This window comes from Scyliorhinus canicula, chromosome 15, assembly GCF_902713615.1.
Source record: "Scyliorhinus canicula chromosome 15, sScyCan1.1, whole genome shotgun sequence".
Taxonomy (NCBI): domain Eukaryota; kingdom Metazoa; phylum Chordata; class Chondrichthyes; order Carcharhiniformes; family Scyliorhinidae; genus Scyliorhinus; species Scyliorhinus canicula.
In genome coordinates, this window is record NC_052160.1 from 21,420,850 (window position 1) to 21,448,365 (window position 27,516).

General features: G+C 46.9%; 1 protein-coding gene across 3 annotated transcripts in view; it reads left to right on the forward strand.

Moving 5' to 3' along the window:
• Positions 1–1,103: 1,103 nt before the first annotated feature.
• The window catches only part of prkar1b (protein kinase, cAMP-dependent, regulatory, type I, beta), a 284,119-nt gene continuing 257,706 nt past the window's right edge, over positions 1,104–27,516 (forward strand). For 2 of the 3 annotated variants that reach the window (XR_005463401.1, XM_038819659.1), the window contains exons 1-2: positions 1,104–1,187; positions 1,583–1,761. Coding sequence is in view for 2 of the 3 variants with exons in the window: in XM_038819659.1 (XP_038675587.1) it covers positions 1,594–1,761 (168 nt within the window). In the remaining variant the exon portion in view is untranslated. Of the gene's footprint in view, positions 1,188–1,241; positions 1,321–1,582; positions 1,762–27,516 lie in introns of those variants that run through there. The other variant, XM_038819660.1, reaches the window with a different exon arrangement.

The following is a 27,516-nucleotide window of genomic DNA, read 5'->3' on the forward strand; positions in this document are numbered from 1 at the left end:
TGGAGTAATTGTATCCATTTCTGGTCAGCGGACTTTCGAAAGGAGATGATGGTCCATGAGAGGGTGAAGAGGAGATATGCCAATATGTTTTTAGGGATGGGGATTTGAGTTGCAATGTTAGGTTGGATAAACTGGGATTTTTCTCTTTGGAGCAATGGAGTTTGAGGGGAGATTTGATAGAGGTGTCCAAGATTATGACAGGTTTAGATCAGATAGACAAAGGAAACATGACTCAAGGACTAGGGGATAAAGATTTAAGATTTGGGACAGCAGGGGGTTTGTATACTCAGTGTGGTAACAATCTGGAACTCGCTGTCCACAAGGGTGGTAGACACAGAGAAGATCAATGATTTCAAAAGGAAATTGGATGGGCACTTGAATTGTTTTACAGAGAGCACGCATGGACTCAAATATCCTCCATCGAATATCCTAATGACTCCATTGTCTATGACTTTATAACTTAGGAGGGATAATTTTATCGATTCACACACTGGGATTGACCTTTGCCTTCTGGAATTACATAGCAGAAATTTGCTCCCTTTCTGTGTTAATTTTGCTGGACAGATAACTACGGAGTGTGGCCAAATTCCAGACGATAAAACATTGCACAAGGAGTGAAAATTTGGAAAATTACCACGATGGAGATTTGTGTATGGCGATGCATTTCATACCAGCGAGAATCAGAAATGTTAATGTGTTGGAAATATTGAGAGCGAGTTTTCTGATCAAAAGCAATAGCATCCACCGCGAACGCCTTTTAAACCTGATCTGTGTGCATTTACCTTTTCCAAATTCCCCAAGATTGAAAATGCACCCACACAAGTTAATAAATACAGCTGAAACACAACTCATGCTTTTCTCTCTCTCTGGATGCTTGCTCATTCATCCCCAAAAATCTGTTCTTTCACTTTATTGCAGATGAATTGCAGCACCCGCAGTATTGCTCGCAGCTTGTATCCTTCCCCGTGAGGGGTTGACAGCACAAAACGACGTGCGGGGAGAAGGGAGACCCCCCCAAGAGAAAGTTTTGACTGACAGGCGTGGGAAGCGCGCACGCGCACTTGCGGCGAACAGGTTGCGGAACGGCGGCCGGTGGTACGCGCGCGCAGGCGCACCGAAGGGCTGCTCAGCGCGCGTGCGCACGAGGGAGCGAGCGAGTGGGTGGCGCACGGGGCATTTCGGACAGAGTGAGTAGCAGCCTGGCTGCAGCTGGGGGCTCGCGCGGGGGCGGAGGCGCGGGGGAAGAGGAGGAGGAAGAAGCACAGCTTCACCTGGAGGAGGGGGCGGGGTCAGAGTCAGGGTCAGGCGCGAGCCGGGCAGGTAAGGACGAGCCTTCCCAATTGTGATTGGGGTTTGAAACGCCTCGCGCCCCCAACCGCCGCCGGCAAAGCGGCATCACCATCACTCCCAGCAACGCCATCGCCATGGTTGACATAACACTGACACTTCACCCCATCTTCACTCATTAGTTAATTCGCTGATGTATTTCGTTTCTTTCTTAGTGTTTGTTGCTGTGTGAGGAGGAGGCAGCGGCTCAAAAAAAATTAACCCATTGTAATTTTTTAAAAAAATGTTTAAAAAGCTGTTGGGAGTATGGCGTCTTCAAATATGGAGGAAGATGAGAGCTTGAAGGGATGTGAAGTGTACGTCCAAAAACACAACATCCAGCAAATCCTGAAGGAATGCATCGTCAGCCTCTGCATTGCCAAACCTGACCGTCCAATGAAGTTTCTGAAGGAGTACTTTGACAAACTGGAAAAGGTAAAATAAAAAAAAAACTGCTTCTTTAATTTGGTTTTATTTCGGAGAATTATTCTTGGTTATTTTTCCAACATATGGGATATTGCAAGCAGTAGTTGTGTTTCTTTGATGAAACAGTGGCAGTTGCATGCTGGCATAAGTGATGTGGCCTTGACATCTTTTGGCTTTGCAGACATCAATCCGCACTCTGATCTTTTGAGGACCAGCAAACCGTTGACATCTCTGCCCAACCACCAAGAGATACATTTTAAAAATGCATTTGGCTTCAAGTCAACAGTTGTAATCACAAAGCTTAATGTTCAGTAGTTTAAAAATATTGATGCTGCTTATTTTGTGGAACATTCTGTACCTTGCTGTAGTTACTTAACCCCATTACAATTCCATGTTCTATTAATATAGATAGCAGGTACTCCATTTCCTGGTATCAAACAAATTATTACTTGAAAAATTTGCAACACTTCAGCACATTGTGCCACGTATCAAGCAAGTCTCTTTACCTGCTTACTTTATTCTAGCCGCTAAACCCCTCTACCTCTTATCCTCTCTCTACCCATGGGTCGCTCCTCAAAACCTACCTGTTTGACTTAATATCTTTGTGTGGTCAATGTCAGATTTTGCTTGATAATGTACCTGTGAAGTGCCATGGGATGTTTTACATAGTTAAAAGTACTACATTAATTTAAGTTACACTTGTTTATTCCAGAGTTAATTCCTCTTTTCCCCCCCATACAGAAGGCAACAAGCTAATGAAAATGTTTCAAGGCCATGGAACATTTAATACATTTTCTGCTGAACTAGAAGCTGTTAAATATTAGATTTAGACGTGCGTGTTTTATGATGCTATTTCGACAAGTGGTGCTTAAGAATCATAGGAGTAGGCCATTCGGCCCTTCGAACCTGCTTCACCATTCATTATGATCATGGCTGATTGTCCATTCAGGAACCTGTTTCTGCTTCCCCCCCCCCCCCCCCCCCCCCCCCATCCTTTAACCCTTTTAGCCCCAAGAACTGTATCTAACTCCTTGAAAACATGCCATATTTTGGCCTCACCACTTTCTCTGATAGCAAGTTCCACAGGCTCACCACTCTCTGGGTGAAAAAATTCTCCTCATCTCAGTATTAAATGGTTTACCACTTCTCTTTAGACTGTGACCCCTGGTTCTGAACTCTTTTGCCATCAGGAACATCCTGCATCTACCTTGTCTAGTCCTGTTAGAATTTTAAAAGTATCTGCACGATTGCCCCCTCGTGTCTTTGAACTCCAGCGTTTATACACCTAACCGACTCAGTCTCTCCTCATACGTCAGTCCCTCCATTGCAGAACCAGTCTGGTAAACCGTTGCTGCACTCCCTCTATAATGAGCATCTTTCCTCAGACAAGGAGACCAAAACTGCACACAATATTCCAGATGATATTCATTCCACTCCATGTGTGCTCAGCCTTAAGGCAGGTCATTGGCTGATTGTCTGCTGATGCTTCAACCCGAGCTGTTTCTTTTGATAATATAAAGGTGGTATTTCATGACAAATAGCTCTGGATTTTCACTCTAAACTTGCACTGAAAATATCACAATCTTTTATTTTAAAAAAATGGATGCGTCCTGTTCTATTTATTTATCTCGGTGAACCACAAGCCTTATATCGATGAAATGACCACACAACCAGTTAGTTAGTTCAAAAGATGGTTTATTTACATACACAAGAGTTATCTCAACATGCAAACACAATATCTACTACGAGTTAAACTACACCTATCAGCTACAATAACCTATACTTAACTTCAGGGCGACCGGCACTGTGCAAATGGATAAAGGCCTTTATCTGGATTTCACTTGGCTGGTTCGAAGAAAGTGGCTCTGTCTCTGCTGGGCTCATCTGTCAGGTAGCGATCGTTGGTCTTGAACTTAACTGGCTGTTCCTTCTGCAATTGGGTGGCACAGGCCGGATCCAAGAGAGATAGAACACATGGCTGCGCTCTCTTTTATCCCTCTGGGATTTTGTGCTCTTTGGGGCGGTCCTTAACCTTGGACCCAATAGTTCGACAGGGCTCTGATCACTCTCTTCGATTTCGGCCAATAAAGGGGCGGGTGCCTTGGTAGCTGGGTGGGTCCTTAGCGGTCATTGGCAGTTGTGCTTTCTGAGTAAGGGGAGTGCTGCCAATCAGTCTGTGGCTGTACCGGTTGCTTGATTGGAGTCCTATTGTCCTGGGAAAATGGGCCATTGAAATGTAAACGAGCAGGGGTTTCGGTCAGGTCTGGCGACCTGTGTTTTAGATGCACATAGGCTGTGTATCTGTCTGAGTCCTGGGTTGGCCATAATTCCCATGGTCCTTTGCAGGTGGCCATCTTAGATGGCTACACTCCTAAAAAGACATTGAGTTATAGTGTCATTATGGCAGAGAAGAAGTCAATTTGTGGCCCATGCCAGTTCTCTGTATAGCAATCCAGTGAATCCCATTTTCATGTTCTATTCCTGTAGTCCTGAAGTTTATTTCCCTCCACTGCTTATCCAATTTCATTTTCAAATCATTGATTGTTTTTGCTGCAACCACCCTTGTAGGCAATGAGTTCTAGGTCATTGCCACTCGCTGTAGAAGAAAGTTCTTCATTACATACCCCATGCTCAGGCCCTTTGTGAAATTGTGTACTTTTGCTAATTGCCTGCAGAACTCAGCATGACAGTTCATGCAATAGAGCACAACATTTCCAATTATTTTGATTTTTAGTTTCTTTTAAATGGAGCATTAATCCCCTAAATTCGGGTTCATTTTAACTTTGGTGAGACTGATCTGGGATCTGCATTATGCATGGTATTGAGAAAAAAAGATTGAATTTTAATACTGGGCGATATCTACCGGCCACATTGTGCCCGAAAGGCAGCGTGGTGTGGCCGGTAGATGCCTGGAGATCTCTTTTCCAGGATCTACCTGGCTCGTCATGCCTCGTGAGATCTAGTGCGATCTCACTAAACGTTGCGATCTGAATCCTGCCCATTGTGGGAGGGATCACTATTTTGCAAATCTGCATATTAGAGTGAGACAGCTAGTCTCGTTCTAATATGCACTCCCCTGATCTTACCAAGGCATTGGGATGTAGCCCCTTTGCCTCGGAGACCCGGGTGAGTGTTGTTACACTGCTGGTACCCACAAACGGGGAGCAGATGGAACAGCACTTGTGGGGGTCTCCCAGGGGATCGGAGGCTCCCGGGTGTTTGCGCTCTGGGGAGGGTGGTACCCTGGCACTGCTGGTCACCTGGGCATCTTGGCACCGCTAGCCTGGTACCATGGCAATTGAGTTCCACATTCTTCTCATTTGTTGGGTTTTTTGTTGACTTTCTTGGTGACTATCTTGTATTGATGTCCTCTCGTTATGCTCTTCCCCATAAGAGGAAACATTTCAACTCGATCAAAACTTCTAATTATTTTAAAGACCTGTATTAGGTCACCCCTCAGCTTTTCACTTTCAAGAGAAAAGGCCTGTCGGTCCTTCCCGATGTGCACCTGTGCATGTTTGGTATCATATTTGCAAGCCTTCTCTGTACCCTGTTCTGTATCTCTATACCCTTTTATTAATATGGCAACCAGAGCCCCAAAGAGTATTCTCAATGCTGTATGACCAAGTTTTGATACAGGTTTAATATAACGTCCCTACTTTTCAAATCTATCCCTCTAGACTAAAGTCTAGTGCTTGGTTACCTTTTATTTTATGACATTGCTAACCTGTGCTACAAACATTCAGTAATTGGTGTATTTGTACTCTGAGATTCCTTTTCACCTAACTTTGTACCATGAAACATATAAGTGACCACTCTGTTCTTCTAACCAAAATGTGCTCAATGTTAAATTTCACCTTCCAATTATTTGCCCATTCTTCAAGCTTACTAATGTTCTTCTGTAAATCGTTGAAGTCTTCCTCATTATTGACTGTCCATCCCACTGTTTGGTGTAATCTGCAAATTTAGAAATTGTGTTTTTGTTTTTGATTCTAAATTTTAAACAGTTAATGTAAATTGTGATTTTGATTTCCGGTTGATACTGGCCAGTTTTATTGATAGGCGTACCTGGCTGATATTATGTGCTTAATTACCTTAGTTACCACATTTTTCTGTCACTTTAGGATTTTGATGTGTCACTATATGTTAAGGTAATTTGATGAAATAGTCGCATTTAGTTCTTTGTATTTTTTTAAAACTCAGCTTCCGTCTTCAAGGTCTTTGTGAACCCTTTTGAACATTAAGCTAATATACACCGAAACAGAACTCTCATATTTGAATTCGATATTGCTAATTATTTTGTGGTACTTACTTGTAATCATACATCACAATATTCAACACAACATAAATAACCATCGTTTTAAATGCATTTGAAAATTGACCAAGAAACGTAGTCATTTCCAGAATGGTGATCTTTTGTTTTCTTGGTATTGGCAGATGGAAAGATTCATTTTCACATGAGAACAACTTCCATTTGTAGATATTTTTCTATGAATAATAATACAATCTTTATTAGTGTCACAAGTGAGCTAACATTAACACTGCAATGAAGTTACTGTGAAAATCCCCCAGTCACCATGCTTCGGCGCCTGTTTGGGTACACTGAGGGAGAATTCAGAATGTCCGATTCACCTAACAACACGTCTTTCGGGACTTGTGGGAGGAAACCTAAGCACCCGGAGGAAATCCTCGCAGACACGGGAAGAATGTGCAGACTCCGCACAGACAATGACCCTCTCCCCTCCAACCCATAAAACTATCGGTGCGGTTCAACTAAATGGGAACAAAGTCTCATAGCGCATGTTTCCTGACGTTCGCAGCGCTGAGGAACACATGGCTATAAAACGGCAATCACATTAAATAAGGTATCTCAGCAGGGAACGCATAACCGTGGCCTCACATAGCCCTGTTTTCGACACCGAGGAGTTCCACTTGGCGGAACTCCTCTTTAGCGGGAGATCAGCATGCCTCATTGTTGAATGGCATTCTGATCTCCGCCACCCCCGAAGCAAGCACCATGGGAGGGTTCGTGCAACCCCATCCCTCCCCCCCCCCCAACACCCACGCAGGGGAACCCCAGCCTGATCGCCAGCACACAAAATGACACCTTGGCAGTACCAGGCTGGCACAAAGGTGGCACCAGCAGTACCAGTGTACCACCCTGCCCAAAGAGCAAGTATCTGGAGGCTTCCAATCCCCTGGGAGATCCCTATGAGTGCCAGTCCATCTGGTCCCTGTTTATGGAGATCAGTACTGAATGGCACTCGACTTGCCCGAGGTCCCCAAGATGAGGGAGATTCATCCCACGCCTCAGGTACTTCGGGAATCTACACATTAAAGTGAGACTAGCTGTCTTGCTCTAATATGCAGATTTGCTAATAAGCGATCCCCCCCAAAATGGGCTGGATTTACATCGCAACGACTCGCGAGATCTAATGCGATCTCGCGAGGCGTTGCGAGCTGGGTAGATCTTGGGTGTGAGGTCTCCTGGCTTCTATCGGCCATGATGCACCACGGCGTGCTGCTTTTCTGGCGCAGAGTGGCTGTTTGATCAAGCCCGATATATTATGGAGCTAAATTTAGGGGAAATTTAGTTAAGAATATGATGAGAAATACTGTTTTATGTTTTTGTGTGCTTGTTCAGCAAAAGTAGTGGATAAAGGATAACTAGCATACCATAATAGGTTACAAATAGATTATACATCACACGCACAGTGAGAAATCTTACAACACCAGGTTAAAGTCCAAAAGGTTTGTTTCAAATCACTAGCTTTCGGAGCGCTGCTCCTTCCTCAGGTGCCATTCACCTGAGGAAGGAGCTGCGCTCCGAAAGCTAGTGATTTGAAACTAACCTGGTGTTGTAAGACTTCTTACTGTGCCCACCCCAGTCCAACGCCGGCATCTTCACATCATCATAAGCACATTCATTGGAAGGAAAATCCTTTGCAGATGTGCTTCATTAATTGAGCTGATCAGATTTGTGAATAAACAAAGCAACATATTAATTGCCAATGTTTCTTCCATTTTGATTTTGGGAGGGTACAGTTCCTATATTAAATTTATTTCAAACAATTTTCTTATTTCTATTGCACACACGGTCTTATGAAGTGAGCATATGTAAGAAAGTTGACTGGACATTGTCTCACGTGTTGGAAGCTAGATTTAGGACAGCGATTTAATGCAGCTTTGTCGATTCATTTCCCTTTAAAATTAACCCATAAAGCGCAAATGTTAGTGAAATTTGGACATTGCTTTTTCAATATTACATGTTGTAAATTTATGTTGGCTGTCCACATATAAAGAATGTATTTAATGTATTGTGAGCACCATACATTTCTTGTTAGTGATGCAATGACTTGCTAATATCGTTGCTATCTAATCTATGCATTACAATTAAACTTATTTATTTTTCTTGCCCCTGAGCCCATGCTTAGTCTGCAGTGTAGATGGTGCTTGTAATTGCATTTGAGGTCTTCCAGATCTATCTCCAAGATGGAAAACACTTCAATGTTGCTGAAATCTGATCTGTGGCCAGAAACTGCCCGACTCCACTTGCTGCCAACTCTCGCGACTGCTGTCCAACCCCATTGCAGCTACAATAGACAGTTGCATCTTTTCTATTGTTGCTCAGAACCATTTTCTTTCAGTACTTTAAATGATTTTAAAGTCAGTAGTTATTTGTGACTCTTGAACACTGATGCTGGCTATGTTGGTGATGCACCATCAATTCACTACAAGACGATGAGAACGAGTGAACATAGGCTTTATTTTCCAAGAACTTGCCTGCCTGTGACTGCTGTAACAATGAGCGCCTGGGGGTGCGGAGCCAGAGCCGGAGCCCACCAGGTTTCCAGTACAATACATGGAAGGAGGTCATATTACCATTCCCTGGCCATAGGCCACAGTACTATACAGACAACTTATATTATGGTAAATACATTCACCACAGTTATTAAATAGGTGTAGGTGAAATGTGCTGATCAGTTGGTAAATAAAGGTTGTTATGAAGGTCATTTGAAGGGTTGTATTAAGGAAACGTTAACTGAATCCTTGTATCTTTGGGGACATCAAAATTGAGTACACTGTGGTCCAAAGATTAACAACCCATGATTTTTCCAGAGCTTTATTGTTTAAAAACCTCAGGTTCCAGGATAATATCTACCTTGTGGATGAAGGCCAGAAAAAAAAATTGCAAGTAGGAATGTTTCATCTGTTCTCTTGACAGTTCAGAAAGTTTACTTGATCAAATGTTCCCACTGTGATGGAAAGTCAGGTCAGGACAGATAACTGATGACAAATTCATCAATTGGTGCAGAGCTTCTTTTGTTGCTGGCACTTGATGATTCATATGCCAATGGGGACATGAGCACTATTATTTTTAGGTTCAAGACTGATGACTTTCAGTAAAAATTAGAAAAAATATAGCTAAAAGCAAGAAAAAGGATACCTCAAGGAGACATTTCTGAACTTCCTTGGATGAGAAGCAAAACTTGTTACTTGGTGAAAATTTATTCTGGACATTGAAAGTTTGTGGGGAAAACAAAGGTATTTATAGGGATTTATATTTGCATTGGTAAACATTAGAAATAAGGGATAGTTTTAGGTGGGTTTAATTTAATATTTCTTTGCCTGGATGGGTAAAACTTGTAGTTAAATTCATGCTGGACAAAGGTGTTTGTAGGGGTTGGTTAAGTTCCAACAGTGTCTCTATTGTGCTTAGGGAGGGCCACGGCGTGAAAAGTAAATAAATAGATCAGCAGAGGTATGGGATGTTGCTTAGCAACTGGGACCTTTTAAGGTAGAGAATGCATATAATGCAGATGCATCTGTCCATGGTAGTATTGGTAGAAGTGACCACCGCACAGTCCATATGGAGATAAAATCCTGTCTTCACATTGAGGATACCCTCCATCGTGTTGTGTAGTACTGCCTTCAAACAGATCTCGTAACTCAAGACTGGGCATCCATGAGGCTCTGTGGGTCATCAGAAGCAGCAGAATTGTATTCAACCACAAACTGCAACCTCATGGCCCGGCATATACCCTGCTCTACGATTACCACCAAGCCAGGGGATCAATGAAAAGTGCAGGAGGACATGCCAGGAGCAACATCAGGCAGACCAAAAAATGAGGTGCCAACCTGGTGAAGCTACAACACAGGACTACTTGTGTGCAAAATAGCATAAACAGCAAGTAATAGAACTAAGCGATTGTACAAACGCATCAGATCTAAGCTCTGTAGTCCTGCCACATCCAGCCGCGAATGGTGATGGACAACTAAACAACTCACTGGAAGAGGAGGCTCCATAAATATCCCATCCACAATGATGGAGGTGCCCAGTACATATGTGCAAAAGACAAGGCTGTGGCATTCGCAAAAATCTTCAGCCAGAAGTGTCGAGTGGATGATCCATCTCAGTCTCCTCTGGAGGTCCCCAGCATCACAAATGTCAGTCTTCAGCAAATTCAATTTACTACATGTGATATCAAGAAATGGCTGAAGGCGCTGGATACTGAAAAGACTATGGGTGCTGACAATACCCCGGCAATAGTACTGAAGATTTGTGCTCCAGAACTGGCCGCACCCCTAGCCAAGCTGTTTCAGTACAGCTACAACATTGGCATCTACCCGGTAATGTGGAAAATTTACCAGATGTGCCCTGCACACAAGAAACAGGACAAATCCAACCCAGCCAATTACCGTCCTTTCAGTCTACTCTCCATCATCAGCAAAGTGATGGAAGGAGTCATCAACAGTGCCACAAGCGGCACTTATTCAGCAATAACCTGCTCACGGATGTTCAGTTTGTGTTCCACCAGGGTCACTCAGCTCCTGACCTCATAACAGCCTTGGTTCAAACATGGGCAAAAAAGCTGAATGCCAGAGGTGAGGTGAGAGTGACTGCCCTTGACATCAAGGCAGCATTTGACCAAGATTGGCAAACCTCCCCTCCACAAACAGGACCCTCAACCTCCTAACCCCTACCCTGTGCCAGCCCAGAAATCCGCCATCAATGCTCCCTGGGACAAACAGATGGTTCCCCCGTATCGGGGCCTCCATCGAGCCCCCCACTTCTCCCCTATGCCGTCTCCATTGCCCCCAAATTTTGAGGGCAGCCGCCACCACCGGGCTCGTGGTATACCTCGTTGGAGGGAGCCGGCAACGGCGCCGTTACCAGCGCCTACAGGCTGGTGCCCACACAGGACGCCACCTCCAGGAGGAGCAAGGGGGACAGGGGACACCCCTGTCTCGTCCCCCGGTACAGCCGAAAGTACCCCGACCTCCTCCTATTCGAGGCTACACTCGCCATCGGAGCCTCGTAGATCAACCTCACCCAACGGACAAACCCCTCCCCAAACCTCTCCAACACCTCCCACAGATACTCCCACTCAACCCTATCAAATGCCTTCTCCGCATCTAATGCCACCACTATCTCCGCCTCCCCTTCCACAGCCGGCATCATAATAACGTTGAGGAGCCTTCGTACGTTTGTATTCAACTGCCTTCCCTTCACAAACCCCGTCTGGTCCTCATGAATGACCCCCGGCACACAATCCTCTATTCTTGTGGCTAGGATCTTTGCCAGCAGCTTAGCGTCTACATTTAGCAGCGAGATCGGCCTATATGACCCACGCTGCAGAGGGTCCTTGTCCCGCTTCAGGATCAAGGAAATCAGCGCCCGTGACATGGCTGGGGGCAAAGCCCCCCCCTCCCTTGCCTCGTTAAAGGTCTGGACCAACAGGGGGCCCAACAGGTCCACATACCTTTTATAGAATTCCACCGGAAAACCATCCGTCCCCGTGCCTTCCCCGACTGCATGCTCCCTATCCCTTTAACCAACTCCTCCAGCTCGATCGGTGCCCCCAGTTCTTCCACCTGCCCCTCCTCCACCCTTGGAAATCGCAGCTTGTCCAAGAAGCGCCCCATTCCACCCCCCTCCACCGGGGGTTCAGACCGGTACAGTTCCCCATAGAAGTCCCTGAAGACTCCATTAACATCTACCCGCACTACCTTCCCAGCTCTATCCGTCACTCCCCCAATCTTCCTGGCCGCGTCCCGCTTTCGGAGCTGGTGTGCCAGCATCTTGCTCGCCTTCTCCCCATATTCATACACCGCCCCCTGTGCTTTCCTCCACTGAGCTTCCGCATTCTGGTAGTCAATAGGTCGAACCTGGCCTGAAGGCTATGCCTCTCCCCCAGCAATCCCCCCTCCGGAGCCTCTGCATATCTCCTATCCACCCTCACCATCTCCCCTATCAGTCTCTCCTGCTCCCTCTGCTCCCCCCTCTCCCTATGGGTTCGGATGGAAATCAACTCCCCTCTAATCACCGCCTTCAATGCCTCCCAGACCGTCCCCACTCGGACCTCCCCGCATCGTCCCAATTTGGGGCGTAAACATTCACCAACACCACCCGCGCCCCCTGCAGTTTACCACTCACCATCACATACCTCCCGCCACTGCCAGCCACCACATTTAACGCCTCAAATGTCACCTTCTTCCCCACCAGGATCGCCACCCCCCCGACTATTCTCATCCAGCCCTGAGTGAAATACTTGGCCCACCCATCCCTCTCTCAGCCGAACCTGGTCCGCCACTTTCAGGTGTGCCTCTTGGAGCATGGCCACATCCGCCTTCAGCCCCTTCAAGTGCGCAAACACCCGGGCCCGTTTGACCGGCCCATTCAGCCCCCTCACATTCCAGGTTATCATCCGGATCAGAGGGCTCCCTGCCCCCCTCCCCTGCCGATTAGCCATAACCCATCCCCTGCCCACCACTGGCCAGCGTCCCCTGCTCTGCCAGTTCCCCATAGCGGCAACTCTACCCCCCCCCCCAGCATCCTCCAGCTCCTTCCTGACCGTTTGAGCAGCAACACGGTCCCCCCCCCCCCTGCTCTTGCGCGGGGAAAGAAAACAGCCAGCAACGGCCCGCGCTTCTCAGCCCCGACTCCGCCCCCACCATCTCACAGCCCGAGAAAAGCCCGCGCTTTCGCCCTGCCCAGCCCCGCCTCCTCTAGGGCAACTCCCATTGCCAGTCCCCCCCACCAGCTCCCCGAACTCCCCGTTTACCCCCCTGCCCGAACCCGTCCACCAGACCCATACAAAAAAGACATAACGACATCACCCCACCCACCCTAAGGCCAACCCACATCTTGCATTAAACAGAGCAAACACAAGTACATTATTATACAACATCCCCCATCTTAGACCCTCGGTTTGAGTCCAGTTTCTCGGCCTGCACAAAGGTCCACGCCTCCTCTGGGGACTCAAAATAATGGTGCCGGTCCTTGTAGGTGACCCACAGAGGCATCGGCTGCAACATGCCAAACTTCACGCTCCGTCTGTGGAGCACCGCCTTCGTCCGGTTGAACCCGGGCCTCCGCTTCGCTACCTCCGCACTCCAGTCTTGGAAGATCCGCACCTCCGTGTTCTCCCACTTGCTGCTCCGCTCCTTCTTGGCCCACCGGAGCATGCACTCACGATCCACGAACCGATGAAACCGCACCAACGCCGCCCGCGGCGGCTCGTTCGGCTTGCGCCTCCTGGCCAGAATTCTGTGGGCCCCCTCCAACTCCAGGGGCCCCTGGAAGGACCCAGCCCCCATCAGCAAGTTCAGCATAACGACCACATAGGCCGCCAGGTCCGACCCCTGCAGCCCCTCCGTGAGGCCCAGGATCCGCAAATTCTTCCTCCTCGACCGGTTGTCCAGCTCCTCGAACCGCTCCTGCCACCTTTTATGGAGCGCCTCGTGCATCTCCACCTTCCCCGTGACGGCCACGGCCTCATCCTCCCTTTTGGAGGCCTGCTTCTGCAGCTCCCGGATCGCGGCCCCCTGGGCTGTCTGAGTCTCCATCAGCTCTCTGGTGGTAAACTTCAATGACTCCAGCAGCTCCACCTTAAGCTCCTGGAAGCAGCGCAGCAGAGTCTCCTGCTGCTCCTGCGCCCACTGCCTACACTCCTCCGGGCCTCCGCCGGCCGCCATTTTGTTCTTCTTCCCCCGCTTTTCCAGGGGTGCTTCCACCGTTTTTCCTCTTGCCACACTCCTGGTCCGGACCATAGGACCGTAAGAATCGACTCCAGTCCTCTTCCCACGTCGGGATTCGTCAACAAAGTTCCGTTGGGGGCCCTGAAAAGAGCCCCAAAATCCGTTATTCGTGGGAGCTGCCAAACGTGCGGCTTAGCTCCGCATTGCCGCCACCAGAAGTCGCATCCCAGGATATTAAAGGAAGTAGCTGCAGAGATCATGGATGCACTGGGAATAATCTTTGAAGAATCCTTACATTCAGGAAAAGCCCCAGAGGATTGGAAAATTTCAAATCTAACACCCTTATTCAAAAAGGGAGGGAGACAAAGGGAGGTAACGATAGGCCAGTTAGCTTAACAGCTGTCATTAGGAAAGTGTTAGAGTCCATTATAAAGGATGTAACAGTAGAGCATTTAGAAATGCATAATATAATCAAGCAGAGGCAACATGGCATCATGAAGGGGAAATCATGTCTGGCAAATGTGTTAGAATTCTTTGAGGTCGTAACCAGCAAGATAGATAAATGGGAACCCATAGACATAATATACTCGGATTTCCCAAAAGTGTTAGATAAAGTACCACACAAAAGGCTACTTAATATGATAAGAGCCCATGGTGTTGGGGGTTGTATCTTAGCATGGATAGAGGATTGGCTAATTGATAGAAGACAGAGAGTTGGGATAGGAGGGGCTTTTTCAGGGTAGCAACCTGTGATCCGTGGAGTGCCACAGGGATCAGAGCTGGGGGCCATAATTATTTACACTATGTATTAATTACTAGGATGAGGGAAGTGAATGTACTATTGCCAAGTTTGGGGATGACACAAAAATAGGTGGGAAGGCAAGTGGTGAGGATGACACAAGTGTCTACAGAGGGATATAGACAGGTTAGCTGAGTGAGAAAAAACCTGTCAGATGGATTATAATGTGAAGTTACGCACTTGGTAGGAAGAATAAAGGAGTTGTAAAATAATTAAATGGAGAAAGACTGCAAAAACCTGCAGCACAGAGGGATTTGGGTGTCCTCGTGCATAAATCACAAAAAGCAAGCATGCAAGTTCAGCAGGTAAGTGGGAAGGCACATGCAAAATTCGCCGCCGTGCATTCAGAGAGGCGAAGGCCAAGACATCGGCCTTCCTCCTCTCCATGAGCTCCGGCTTCTCTGAAACCCCAAATATCGCCACCAAAGGGTCCGGGTCCACTCCCTCCTCCACTATCCTGGCTAGGACCGTGAACATTCCTGCTCAGAATCTTCACAATTTTTCACAACCCCAAAACATGTGCGCATGATTTGCTGGCCCCCGCCCACACACCTCAAACTCATCTGCTACCCCTTGAAAGAACCCACTCATTCTCGCCCGAGTCATATGCACCCTGTGCACCACCTTAAACTGTATCAGGCTCATCCTTGCACAAGAGGAGGTCCCGTTTACCCTTCGCAGTGCCTCACTCCATACTCCCCAATTGATCTCCATTCCCAACTCCGCTTCCCATTTCTCCTTGATCTTCACCACCCGCTCGCCTCCCTGCTCCCCCAGCCGCTTATATATATCCCCAATTCTTCCCTCCCCTTCCACATCCAGAAGCAGCAGTCGCTCCAGCAGGGTGTATCCCAGCAATCTAGGGAACCCCTTCCAGACCTTTCGTGCAAAGTCTCTAACCTGTAGATACCTGAACTCACTTCCCCATAACAGCTCTACCCTCTCCCTTAGCTCCACCAGACTGGTGAACCCTTCCTCCAAATACAAATCCCTCACCTTGACCAGCCCCACTTCCCTCCACCTCCTGTATACACTATTCATCCCCTCCTGGCTCAAACCCATGATTCTCGCACAGCGGCATTAGCACTGACATCCCTTCCACCCTAAAATGCCTCCTCAGCTGATTCCATATATTCACCGTGGACTGCACCACTGGACTCCCTGAATACCTACTCGGAACCATTGGCAATGCTGCTGTCACCATAGCCCTCAAACTAGATCCCTTACAAGATTCTTCCTCCATCCTAACCCACTCTACCTCTTCTCCTTCCCACCACCGCCGCACCTTGTCCACATTCGCCACCCAATAATAATGCAAGTTTGGCAATACCAATCCCCGCCTGCTGCCTCTGCCTCTGTGAGAGTTCCAAACTTATACCAACCTTTGAGTATAGAAGTGTTTTTGAATTGCACTCCTGAAAGGTCTGACTTTGACTCTGTCTTTAAACGATATGCCTGGTCTTGGATATCCTAATCAATGGAATATTTTTCTCTATCTACACTATCTGTTCCCTTTAATATCTTGAAGACTTTGATCATATCTTCCCTAATCTTCTAAAAGCCAGGTAATAGAGATCTAGTTTGTACAAGCTCTCTTCATTATTTAACCAGGTGTTGAGATAAATCAGTGCTGCACTCCCTCCAAGACCAGTATATCTATCCCAAGGTGTGATGGACAAAACCACTCACAGAACTCCAGTTGTGGTCTTGTCAGGGCTTTGTATAGTTTTGTTAATGTTATTAAAAATAATATTGCTGGCAAGGCCTGCATTGGTTGATCATCCCTAATTGTCCTTGAAAAGGTGCTGGTGAGCCCAGTTTGATATAACTGGGTGGCTATTTCAGAAGTTAGCCGCAATGCTGTGGATCTGGAACCACACACAATATACACCAGACAAGTCAAGGATGACAGATATCCTTCCCTAAGGGGCATAAGTGAACCAAGTGGATTTATATGACAATCCAGTGGTATTATGGTCATCATTACCCAAGATAGTTTTTTAATTCCAGACATATGAATGAATTGAATTTCAAGCTGCCTTGGTGGGATTTGAACTCCTGTTTTCGAGCCTTTAGTTCAGGCCTATGATTTACTGGTAACATTATGCTACTGTCCAGTGAAGCATGACCTCCACCTCCTTCAATTCTAGCCCTTCAGATATAAAGGCTAGCATTCCATTAGCTTTTTAAATTATTTTCTGTACATGTTAATGGTATTTTGTGATTGATGTATTGAGACCCCTATGTCTCAGACCTTCACCGTTTAGCAAATACCCTTCACATTGAACACGATATTTGCCTCTTACCATCTATTTTAGAAAGTTGTACTCAATGGAAATAGGTGAAATGGGGATTGCTTGTTCCTCAGATAAGATTTCAAAATTTTTAATCCTGGGCCACTGAAAATGGCTGGAATCTGGAATCGAGCTTAAACATATGTCATAAAAATAGAAAATTAAGGGCAGACTCAGCAGGTCAGGCAGCATCGGTGGAGAGGGAAACAGATCTAATATTTCAGGTTGGTGACCTTTCATCAGAACTGGAAAATGTGAGCGATGTAACAAAGTAAAGAGAGAAGTGAAAAACAATCTTTTTCCTCAACAGATGTGGCTTGACCTGCTGTGTGTGTGTGTATGTGTGCAGCATTTATTGCTTTTCTTTCAGATTTCTAGCATTTGCGGTATTTTGCTTTTGTATTGATGTTTTATTCTCTTGCAGGAATGTTCATCTTGACAAATCTCTACCCTAGTCACAAACAGGATTTCCTTTTGTCTCTTTTACCTTGTTACATCTGAAAAGCATTTTCCAGTTTTGATGAAATGGCTTTCTGCTTTTCTACGAACTGAGGGTTGAATCAGTCTAGTCATGTGCTGACTGGTTCAAGGAACCAGTGAACACTCGTATTTGGCAGCCTACAATTTTCTGCAGCCCCCTTTAGTAAACCTCTGATTGCCTACCTGTGAAACTAGTTTTGTATAGAATATAAATGGGAAAAAAATACAGTAACAATTATTTAACTTGATGTAAAGCTTACAAATGTATGTACCTTCGCAAAATAATGCGCTTCAGTCAACGGTAAAGGTAATGGGCTGCTAAGTAGACTGTCAATGTACACGATTGTGCACTAATATATCGTGATGGACTGGTTCATGTGTGTTTGACTCTTATGAGCTACTCATCTCCTGGGAGAGGGACAAAAGACATAAAATGTTTCTTATCAGTAAAAATCTAAAATGGGATCCTATTCTGGCTAACTTTATTGTGGCTGGTCACTTTAATGTGTTAACAGATTGTTGTGACTGGAGTGTACAACAGAAGAACTTAATGAGGGGGTGGAACAACTTGAAATTGGGGTGGTGAAAGGTTAATTGAATGAATAATTTGTGTAGGATAATGGAAATTTCAGTTAAATTGACACAATTGACAGAGGAAAACTTCAAAATAATGATTGGCAATAACTGCAAACATGCTGTGGGGATTTTCAATGGCATACTTTGAACTAAGAGTACACCTCTAGCCTTTATTTTTAATTTGTTTATTTTTAACATGTCCATGTCGACAAAGTTCACGTGTTTGCTTTTAAAAAAAATCAGGTATTGAACAAAAGATTAAATGAGAATTCTTAAGATGGAACATATAATCAATTTCTTAAAAGTTTAAATTGAACTCTCGTGCAGTAATTGTCAAAGATGTCTTAATCAATTTCATTGATTAACAACCTGAAGGTTTCTCTGCAGAATGTATTACTTAAAGAAGGTGGTGGCCAGCTTTTAATTGCTGTTGGAAATCACCTGTGGATGGTGTTTGCAAAGTGTTACCTCTATACTTTTTTCCTTTGACAACTTGCATTTATACTGTATATTTATTGTAGTAAACAATCCATGTTGATTCTCAAAGGAACAGAAACAAACACCATAAACAAAGAGACTGAGAGTAATATGTCTAAGTTTGTTAACAATACAAAGCGAGGTGGAAATGTAAGCTATGAGGAGGACACCAAGATACTGCAAAGAGATATAGACAGGTTTAAGTGAGCCATAATGTGGGCAAGTGTAAGTTTATTCACTTGAGTAAGAATAGACCAGCAGAATAATTTTTTAAAGGTGTGAAATTGTAAATATTAATGTTTTTGAGTGTACTCTTATAGGGAACAAAGTTAGCATGCTGGCACAACAAGCAAATAAGAAAGTAAATGGCATGTTCATCTTTTTTGCAAAGGGATTGGAGTATAAGAGTAAGAAAGGCTTGCTAGAATTCTACAAGGCTTCGTGAGATCATACTTGGAACATTGCACAGTTCTGGTATTAATATTGAAGGAGGGATGTACTTGTCTTTTATTAAAATAAATTTAGAGTACCCAATTCATTTTTTCCAATTAAAGAGCAAGTTAGCATGGCCAATCCACCTACCCTGCACATCTTTGGGTTGTGGGGCCGAAACCCAAGCGAACACGGGGAAAAGGTGCAAACTCCACACGGACAGTGACCCAGAGCCGGGATCGAATTAGGGATCTTGGCGCCATGAGGCAGCAGTGCTAATCACTGCGCCACCGTGCTGCCCAACTTCATCTTGAAGTCAGTTCAGTGAAGGTTCACAGGATTGGTTCCTGGGATAAAAGGGTTGTCCTGTGATGAGAGGTTGCGTTTATTGGCCAATACTTGCCACACTGCAGAAGAATGACATGACTTCATTGTAACATACAACGTTCTGAGAGATTTGAAAGGGTAGACACTGAGATGCTGTTTTACCATAGTATTTTTATAAAATCTTGTGTTCAATACCTGTTTTAATAAAAAAAAAGCATACACATGAATTTTGTCTACGTAAACATTTAAAAAAACTAAAAACACTAATGTTAAAATAAACATATGTTGAAAATAAAGGCTACAGTGTACTTTTTGTTCAAAGTGCTCCATTTAAAATCTGCACAACAAGTTTTCCTCCTGTTAATTCGAACATGGTCAAAGTCTGAGGATAAGGGGCCAGACATTTACATCTGAGATAAAGGTATTTTAACTCAAAGGGTTAAGTACCTTTTGAATTGTCTATCCCAGAGCGTGTAGATGCTCCTTCACTGAATGTATTTAAGGCTGCAAAAGACTTTGGATCTCGCTGGGAATCAAGCGATAAGGGAAGAACAGGCAGTAAAATGGAATTGGGGTCAAATGATCAACTCTTGTTTCTATTTTTTAATGTTCTTCTATTCAACAATTGATCTTTGAATGTAACGTTGAAGAGAGAGACTTTGAGGAAGTTCTTAATGGCATGGACATAGATAGTGGAATGCAGAGGTTAAAGAGAGAAAGACTTTAATTTTTATACTGTATTGCCTTGTGGTGATATGATCTGCATACTCGTCTGCTATTGGGCCAGAACGTCGGCTTACCATTGGCCCTGGTCGGTCATGTGCCTCTCGACCGATTGGCCGAGAGGTTGAGTTAACCACGCCTCTATTAACGAGGTATAAATGCTCAGACGCCTGACGATCGTCCCTTTCCACTGTAGACGATCGCAGAGCTGTGTTCTAGTCAATTAAAGCCGGACTTTGGTAAATCACTCGCCTCGCGTACAATCGATGGTACATCAATACTCTCATGATATACTAATGTTCTTTACAGCCAATTAATGTAGGAAAAACAGTTGGCCATTTTGCAAGATTCCACAAGCAGTAATGTGATAATGACCAGATAATCTGTTTTATCTTTACTACATGAGGGATTAACATCATGGTTAATGGCCACTATTAAGGAATGGCCTCCTTCCACACTGTAAATTCTAGATTCTATGATTAGTCAGGACACTGTAGAATTGTCTTGTTCTCTTTCAAAGTAGATGTTTTACATTCATCTGCATGTCTCATTTGAAAGTTTTAAAAAAATATTTTTATTCTCCTTTTTCACAATTTTTCTTCCAAATTTACACCCAACAACAATCAATAACCAACAACAAATATCTCAAACCCCATTCCGGCTCGAAGGAAGCCCCCTCCCATTTTGGGCCTCACGGTAGCATGGTGGTTAGCATCAATGCTTCTCAGCTCCAGGGTCCCAGGTTCGATTCCCGGCTGGGTCATTGTCTGTGTGGAGTCTGCACGTCCTCCCCGTGTGTGCGTGGGTTTCCTCCGGGTGCTCCGGTTTCCTCCCACAGTCCAAAGATGTGCGGGTTAGGTGGATTGGCCATGCTAAATTGCCCGTAGTGTAAGGTTAATGGGGGGATTGTTGGGTTATGGGTATACGGGTTACGTGGGTTTAAGTAGGGTGATCATTGCTCGGCACAACATCGAGGGCCGAAGGGCCTGTTCTGTGCTGTACTGTTCTATGTTCTATGTTCTATAACAGTAACAACGATCCCATCCTCCCACCATGCCCAGACATCAGCCCGCATGTTAACATAAACAAATGACAAAGAAAAAAAAAGGAATCCGGGATTACCCATAGCCATCTTCAACATACACAGCCCCCTCCACCCGCACCCGCCCCCCCCCCCCCAAACTAATGTTCGATGCTATCCAGTTCTTGAAAGTGCATAATAAATAGTGCCGATGACTTGTAGAACCCCTCCGAGCTTCCCCTCAGTTCGAACTTAACCTTCCCAAGGGTCAAGTATTCCAACAGGTCCCCTCGCTACGCCAGGGCACAGGGTAGAGAGGCCGCTCTCCATCCCAGCAGAATCCGCCTTCGGGAGATCAGCGAGGCGAAGGCTATGATATCTGCCTCCGCACCCGTTTCCAACCCTGGCTGATCCGACACCCCGAATATGGCCTTCCGGGGACCCGGGTCCAGCTTCACATGCACCACCTTGGAAATTACCCTAAACACCTCCTTCCCCTTCCAGTACTCCCCAAGCTTTGGACAGAACCAAAACATATGAACGTGATTAGCCCCCCCCCCCCCGCAACGTTCACACACATCTTCTACCCCTTCAAAGAATCGGCTCATCCTTGCCCTTGTGAGGTGTGCCCTGTATACCACCTTCAGCTGTATCAGCCCCAACCTTGCACACGAGGTAGAGGCATTCACTCTCCGGAGAACCTCGCACCAGACCCCCTCCTCTATAACCTCTCCCAATTCTTTCTCCCACTTCGCTTTGATCCCCTCCAGTGGTGCCTTATCCTTTTCCAACATATCTCCGTATACCGCTGACACTGTCCCCTTCTCCAGTCTACTTGCCGCCACCACCTCCTCCAACAACGTGGAGGCCGGTTCCTCCGGGAAGCTCTGTATCTCCTTCCTGGCAAAGTCCCGAACCTGCATATACCTAAACACTTCTCCCTGCTCCAGCCCATACTTCGCTTCCAGCTCCCTCAATCCTGCAAATCGACCCCGAGGAAACAAATCTTTTAGAGTCTTAATCCCCTTCTCTTCCCAATTCTGAAAGCTTCCATCCCACCTCCCTGGCTCAAATCTGTGGTTCTCCCGGATCGGCATTTCCCTCGACCCTGCCCCTGAGGGGTGATAGATATAGGACAGATGTCAGAGGCAGTTTCTTTACTCAGAGAGTAGTAGGGGTGTGGAACGCCCTGCCTGCAACAGTAGTAGACTCGCCAACTTTAAGGGCATTTAAGTGGTCACTGGATAGACATATGGATGAAAATGGAATAGTGTAGGTCAGATAGGCTTCAGATGGTTTCACAGGTCGGCGCAACATCCAGGGCCGAAGGGCCCGTACTGCGCTGTAGTGTTCTATATTCTATAACCTGAAGTGTTGGCGAAACTGCCTCCAGATTTTCAATGAAGCTATTAGTACCGGACTCCCTGAGTATTTCCCTGTCCAAGTCAGGAATGGCTCCAAACACCTTCCTCGCAAATCCGCATCGTCCCAGTTGGGACCGTATACACTTAGTAGCGCCACTAATCTCCCGTCCAGCACCCCGGCCACAATCACGTATCTACCCCCCTGATCTGCCACTACCTTCTCTATCTGGAAGTGTACCCTTTTGCTGACCAACACTGCTACCCCTCGAGCCTTTCCATCAAATCCAGAGTGAAACACTTGGCTAACACAACCCTTTTTAAGTCTCACCTGGTCCTTCACCCTCAAGTTAGTCTCCTGAAGCATTGCCACATCGGTTTTCAGACTTTTAAGATGCTCAAGCACCCTTGAACTCTTGACCGGACATCCTAGCTCTCTCACGTTCCACGTAACTATCCGTACTGGGGGTCTCTCACCCCCCCCAACTTTCTTATCCACCATCAACATACCGCCGGGCCCTGCCCCATAAGCCTGACCTGCCCCTGTCCATTGTTAACATCGAACCCCTTCCCCTCCCCTCCCGAAAATCCCCCCTACCTTTCCCCCAGAAACAACATCCCCCAGCATCCAACCCCCCCCCCCCCCCCCCCCCCCCCCCCTCTTGCTCGCCTCGTAGGCCCATTGGCGCCTGCTATCCAGGCTCCAATGTCCGCAGCCCTCCTCTCCTCTCACCTCCGTTCACTAGCTGACTGACTTTAGCTAGCTTGTACGGGTGGCTCCCCCCCGCCAAGACATATCATTCCCTTCCACCCAGTCCCAGGGAAAAAAAAACCAAACCCAACAATCCAACCCATACAATTCACTAACATAACATTTAACCGTCGCAACACAGAGCGCCCATCAACCCACCAATAACTTAAACTCTATAACAATACAAAGAGAAGTAGATTACAATACAAATCCGTAAAAAGAAAATTATAACATTTATACATTTTCCGGCTGTTCAAACACAGTCCACAGTCTCTCTTCCAGCTCCGCTCTTCATGTCTGTCCCAAGCCTTCTGCCTTCACGAACGCCTCAGCCGCATCCGCTGTCTCAAAATAAAAGTCTTTGCTGTTATACGTTACCCTCAACCTTGCTGGGTACACCATACCAAACCATACCCCCTTCTTGTACAACGTCGCCAACTCCACCGTCAAGTCCTGGTAGATCCGGACCGTTGTACCATCCCATAGTATCTCCCTCTTCTGCTTCGCCTATTTTAACACCTTCTCCTTCATGCAAAACTTATGGAAGCAGATAATTACTGCCCTTGGCGGCATGTTCACTTTGGGCTTCGGCCTTAATGACCGATGGGCTCGGTCTAGCTTGTACTGGGAGAGGCTCTCGCCCTCCCCATCAGCTCCGCCAACTTCTTAGCGAAGTATTGTGTTGGCCTTGGGCCCTCTGTCCCTTTGAGCAAGCCCACAATTCTTAAATTATGCCGCCTTGAGCGGTTTTCCAAGTCTTCCAGCTTTGCTGGGAGACCTCTATTAATCTCCACAGCCCTCCGCAACTCATCTCACATCGAGGTGTCCTGGTCGCTGTGTCGTGACATGGCTTCCCCCACTTCTTTCATCTTCTCGCCCTGCTCTCTCACCTCGGCCAACGCCTTTGCCACCGCCACCTTCAACGGGGCAATTATCGGGGCGATTGCCTCCTCCACCAGTAACTCCAATGCGGCCACTGTCTCCTTTTTCCAGGCCTCCATATGCCTCGCAAACTGTTTTTCCAGCTCCACCGCCATCACCTCGGTCATCTTCTCCTCCGTAAATAGTGCGGCCCCGTTTTGCAGTTCGACTTCCGCTATCCTATCACCACTTTTATTCGTCTTTTCCTTCAGCGGCGACCCCGCGTTTCCTCCTTTCTTCGACGCTGCTTTTCGCATCCTTTAGCAGCTTATTGTTTGTCACTTTCTTTCTCTTCTCCTCTCTCTCCCTCCACCCTTCTGTCCTTCATCAATCTGAATTATTCTTTTTTTTAAAGGCAAAGGGGAGGAAAAATAAAACTTCACCAAACTTCTTTAAGTTTCTTTAAATCCTCCAGCTCTCTTCTTTGCCCTCTGTACTCATCCAGAACTCCCCTGGGACCAGGTTCCAGCCTTCTTTCTTCCTCCTCGGTGGGAGCCATCCGTTGTGGGACACCGCACTTACATGGTGTCCTGGACTCGGGCCTCCTCGTAGGCCCGCCCTCGCTGCTCTGGCCCTGACGCCGCGCTGGGCCCAGGACCTCAGCCCCCGCCGCCCCAACACCCACGAGGGGTTCTTCACCGGTTTTTAAACCGGCCCCGCTGGCTGCTCGCGACGACCCCAAACGCCGACGGTAGGCGGGGGGTGCGTCGAAACTCGGGGATTTCCCCGAAATCGCCACGACTCGCGGCCACCGGCGGAAGCTCTTCTCTCATTTGAAAGTTAGTATAACATTACCTCAGTAGTTGTTGTACAAGGATGTCAGTTTATATTAATTTTTTTGCTTTCCAGGGAACCATTTAACAGGACAGAAACAGACTCCCGTTTTGGACATGTTTGGCAGGGTGTTTGTCAACACCTGTAGTGCCGAGAACGACACTGCTATTGGGCCTCGGTGAGGAACGTCCCGCCGAGGTCATACTTACACAATTCCCTGCACTGACGAGCTCAAGAAGAGTATTTGCGGATCGGGGCACCATTTTTAAATGTCTCTCCGATCTGTCAACACCCCTCCGCAATGCACCGCAGCCTCCGGACCCCCCTACTGCACCCGCCTTGCCTCTTATGTGGTTCTCTAGCCCCCTCCTCACCCCACCTCTTAAGGGTAAGGCACCCCCAGTCCTGTTCCTGGCATGGGCAACCTGGCACGCAGGCACCATGGCATTGCCAACCTGGCACCATGGACGTCCCCTTGCTAGCTTGACAGTAGCACCTGAGCACCCTGGCATTGCCAAGGTACCAGGCTGGCGGTGCGCCCCCCCCAACCACCACCACCAAAAACCAGGTGCTGTTGTGCCTGATCCACATTTGTGGAAACCATGCTAAACGGCACCATGGCGTGGTCTCCCAGACGTGGCCATTAGTTCCTGGACCACAGGAGAATCTGGCGTAGACCTATTTAAATAAGCCTAAAGGCTCACTTAAAATAAGTTAATCTGGATCTCGCCCAACGAGGGTGAGATCCAGATCATGAAGTCTCACAAGGAATCTCGAGATTCAACAGTGTCGGGTGTGACGAAGCCACGAAATTGCATCCCCAGTCTTTGGAGTGGTACATGAATACATAACTACCTGACTCCAAGGTGTGACTGCTACCAACGAGATACAGCTGACAAAATTAAATGATGAAGTTCCAAGGAATAGAACTGGAATGGTGAAGGCTGTACTGTTGCTGGTGGAGTTGAAGCATGTGATGTCGAAGAGGTGAAAACTCAATGATTGAAGGATATAGACTGGGACGTAGGTCTGACGTAAGTGGTACAGAAAGGGCAGGTTGAGATTGTGGAGGGAATTCTGTGAGGATAGCGATTTTCACTACAACATGTTGGGAATGGGGCACCAATAGAAATAGCAAAGACATGGGTGATGCATAGCCGAACAGGAGTGGATAAATCTGATTTTATATACCGTTGACCTCAAGGCCACCAAGGAGGACAAAGGAGTAATAGAGTTTAGAGGAAAGAAAGACAAAGATGGGTGATTTAACGTTGGAAGTAAATAGACACATGACGGATAGGCTACAGGATTTGCTGCTCAGAATTTGGTCTAAAAGGGTTAGAGCTGGTAGTTAACCACCATCCACTTGAGTAAACATTTAGGAGTAAGAGTCAGGTTTTTTGTGAGTTTTATTAAATTCTTTTGGGCCTGTCATTCAGTTGGATAAAGTTTTGGCTCATCCATCCTTGATGCCAGACAAGCAACGGTTATGAAGTTGAGGGAAATGGAAATAACTAGTTGCTGCTTGTTGAAAATATTTGAAACCTCAGTTGGTTTTGCACCTTTTTTTTTTAAATAATTTTTATTGAAAGAGTTTTTCCATACAGACATTTACCCCTACTAATTTTTAAATTATTTACAACACAATCCCTCTAGGCAAATATCCCTCCCTCGCCCGCCCTCTCGCGCGCCCCAGCCCTCTTCCCCCCCCCCCCCCAAGCAACAACTTAACAAACAAGGCAGCCTACAGTTTCAGACATGAGCAGCGAGCAGACTTGCCCGCGTTACAGTCGTGCTTGTCCCCCCACGACCATTGCTGCCCCCCCCCCCGGGTTGCTGCTGCCACGACCCCGTACGCCTATCTCTGATCTAAAAAGTCAAGGAAAGGTTGCCACCGCCTGGAGAATCCCTGTACCGACCCTCTCAGGGCAAATTTGATCCTTTCTAGCTGAATATAGCTAGCCATATCGTTAATCCAAGTTTCAACGCTTGGAGGCCTCGCGTCCTTCCATTGAATTAATATCCTTCGTCGAGCCACTAGGGACGCAAAGGCCAGTATTCCGGCCTCCCTAGCCTCCTGTACCCCCGGTTCTACCCCGACCCCAAAGATCGCAAGCCCCCATCCTGGTTTGACCCTGGACCCCACCACCTTCGACACCGTCCTTGCCACCCCCTTCCAGAACCCTTCCAGCACCGGACATGCCCAGAACATATGCACATGGTTCGCTGGGCTTCCCAGACATCTGACACACCAGTCCTCACCCCCAAAGAACCGGCTCATCCTTGTCCCCGTCATGTGAGCTCTATGCAGCACCTTAAATTGAATGAGGCTCAGCCTCGCACACGAGGAGGAAGAATTGACCTTCTCCAGTGCATCCGCCCACGTCCCGTCTTCTATCTGCTCTCCCAGCTCCCCTTCCCACTTGGCTTTCAGCTCCTCCCCTGATGCTTCTTCCGCCTCCTGCATTATCTTGTAGATGTCTGATATCTTCCCCCCTCCGACCCAGACCCCCGAGAGCACCCTATCACTCGCCCCCTTACTGGGGAGCAGGGGGAACCCCTCCACCTGCCGCCTAGCAAATGCCTTCACTTGTAAATATCTGAACATGTTTCCCGGGGGGAGCTCAAACTTCTCCTCCAGCCCTCCCAGGCTCGCAAACCTCCCCTCTATAAACAGGTCCTTCAGCTGCCGTATGCCCATCCTGTACCAGCTCTGAAATCCCCCGTCGATGTTCCCCGGGATGAATCTATGGTTCCCTCTTATTGGCGCCGCCAACAGACCTCCCATTTCCCCCCTGTGTCGCCTCCACTGCCCCCATATCTTGAGGGTGGCCGCCACCACCGGG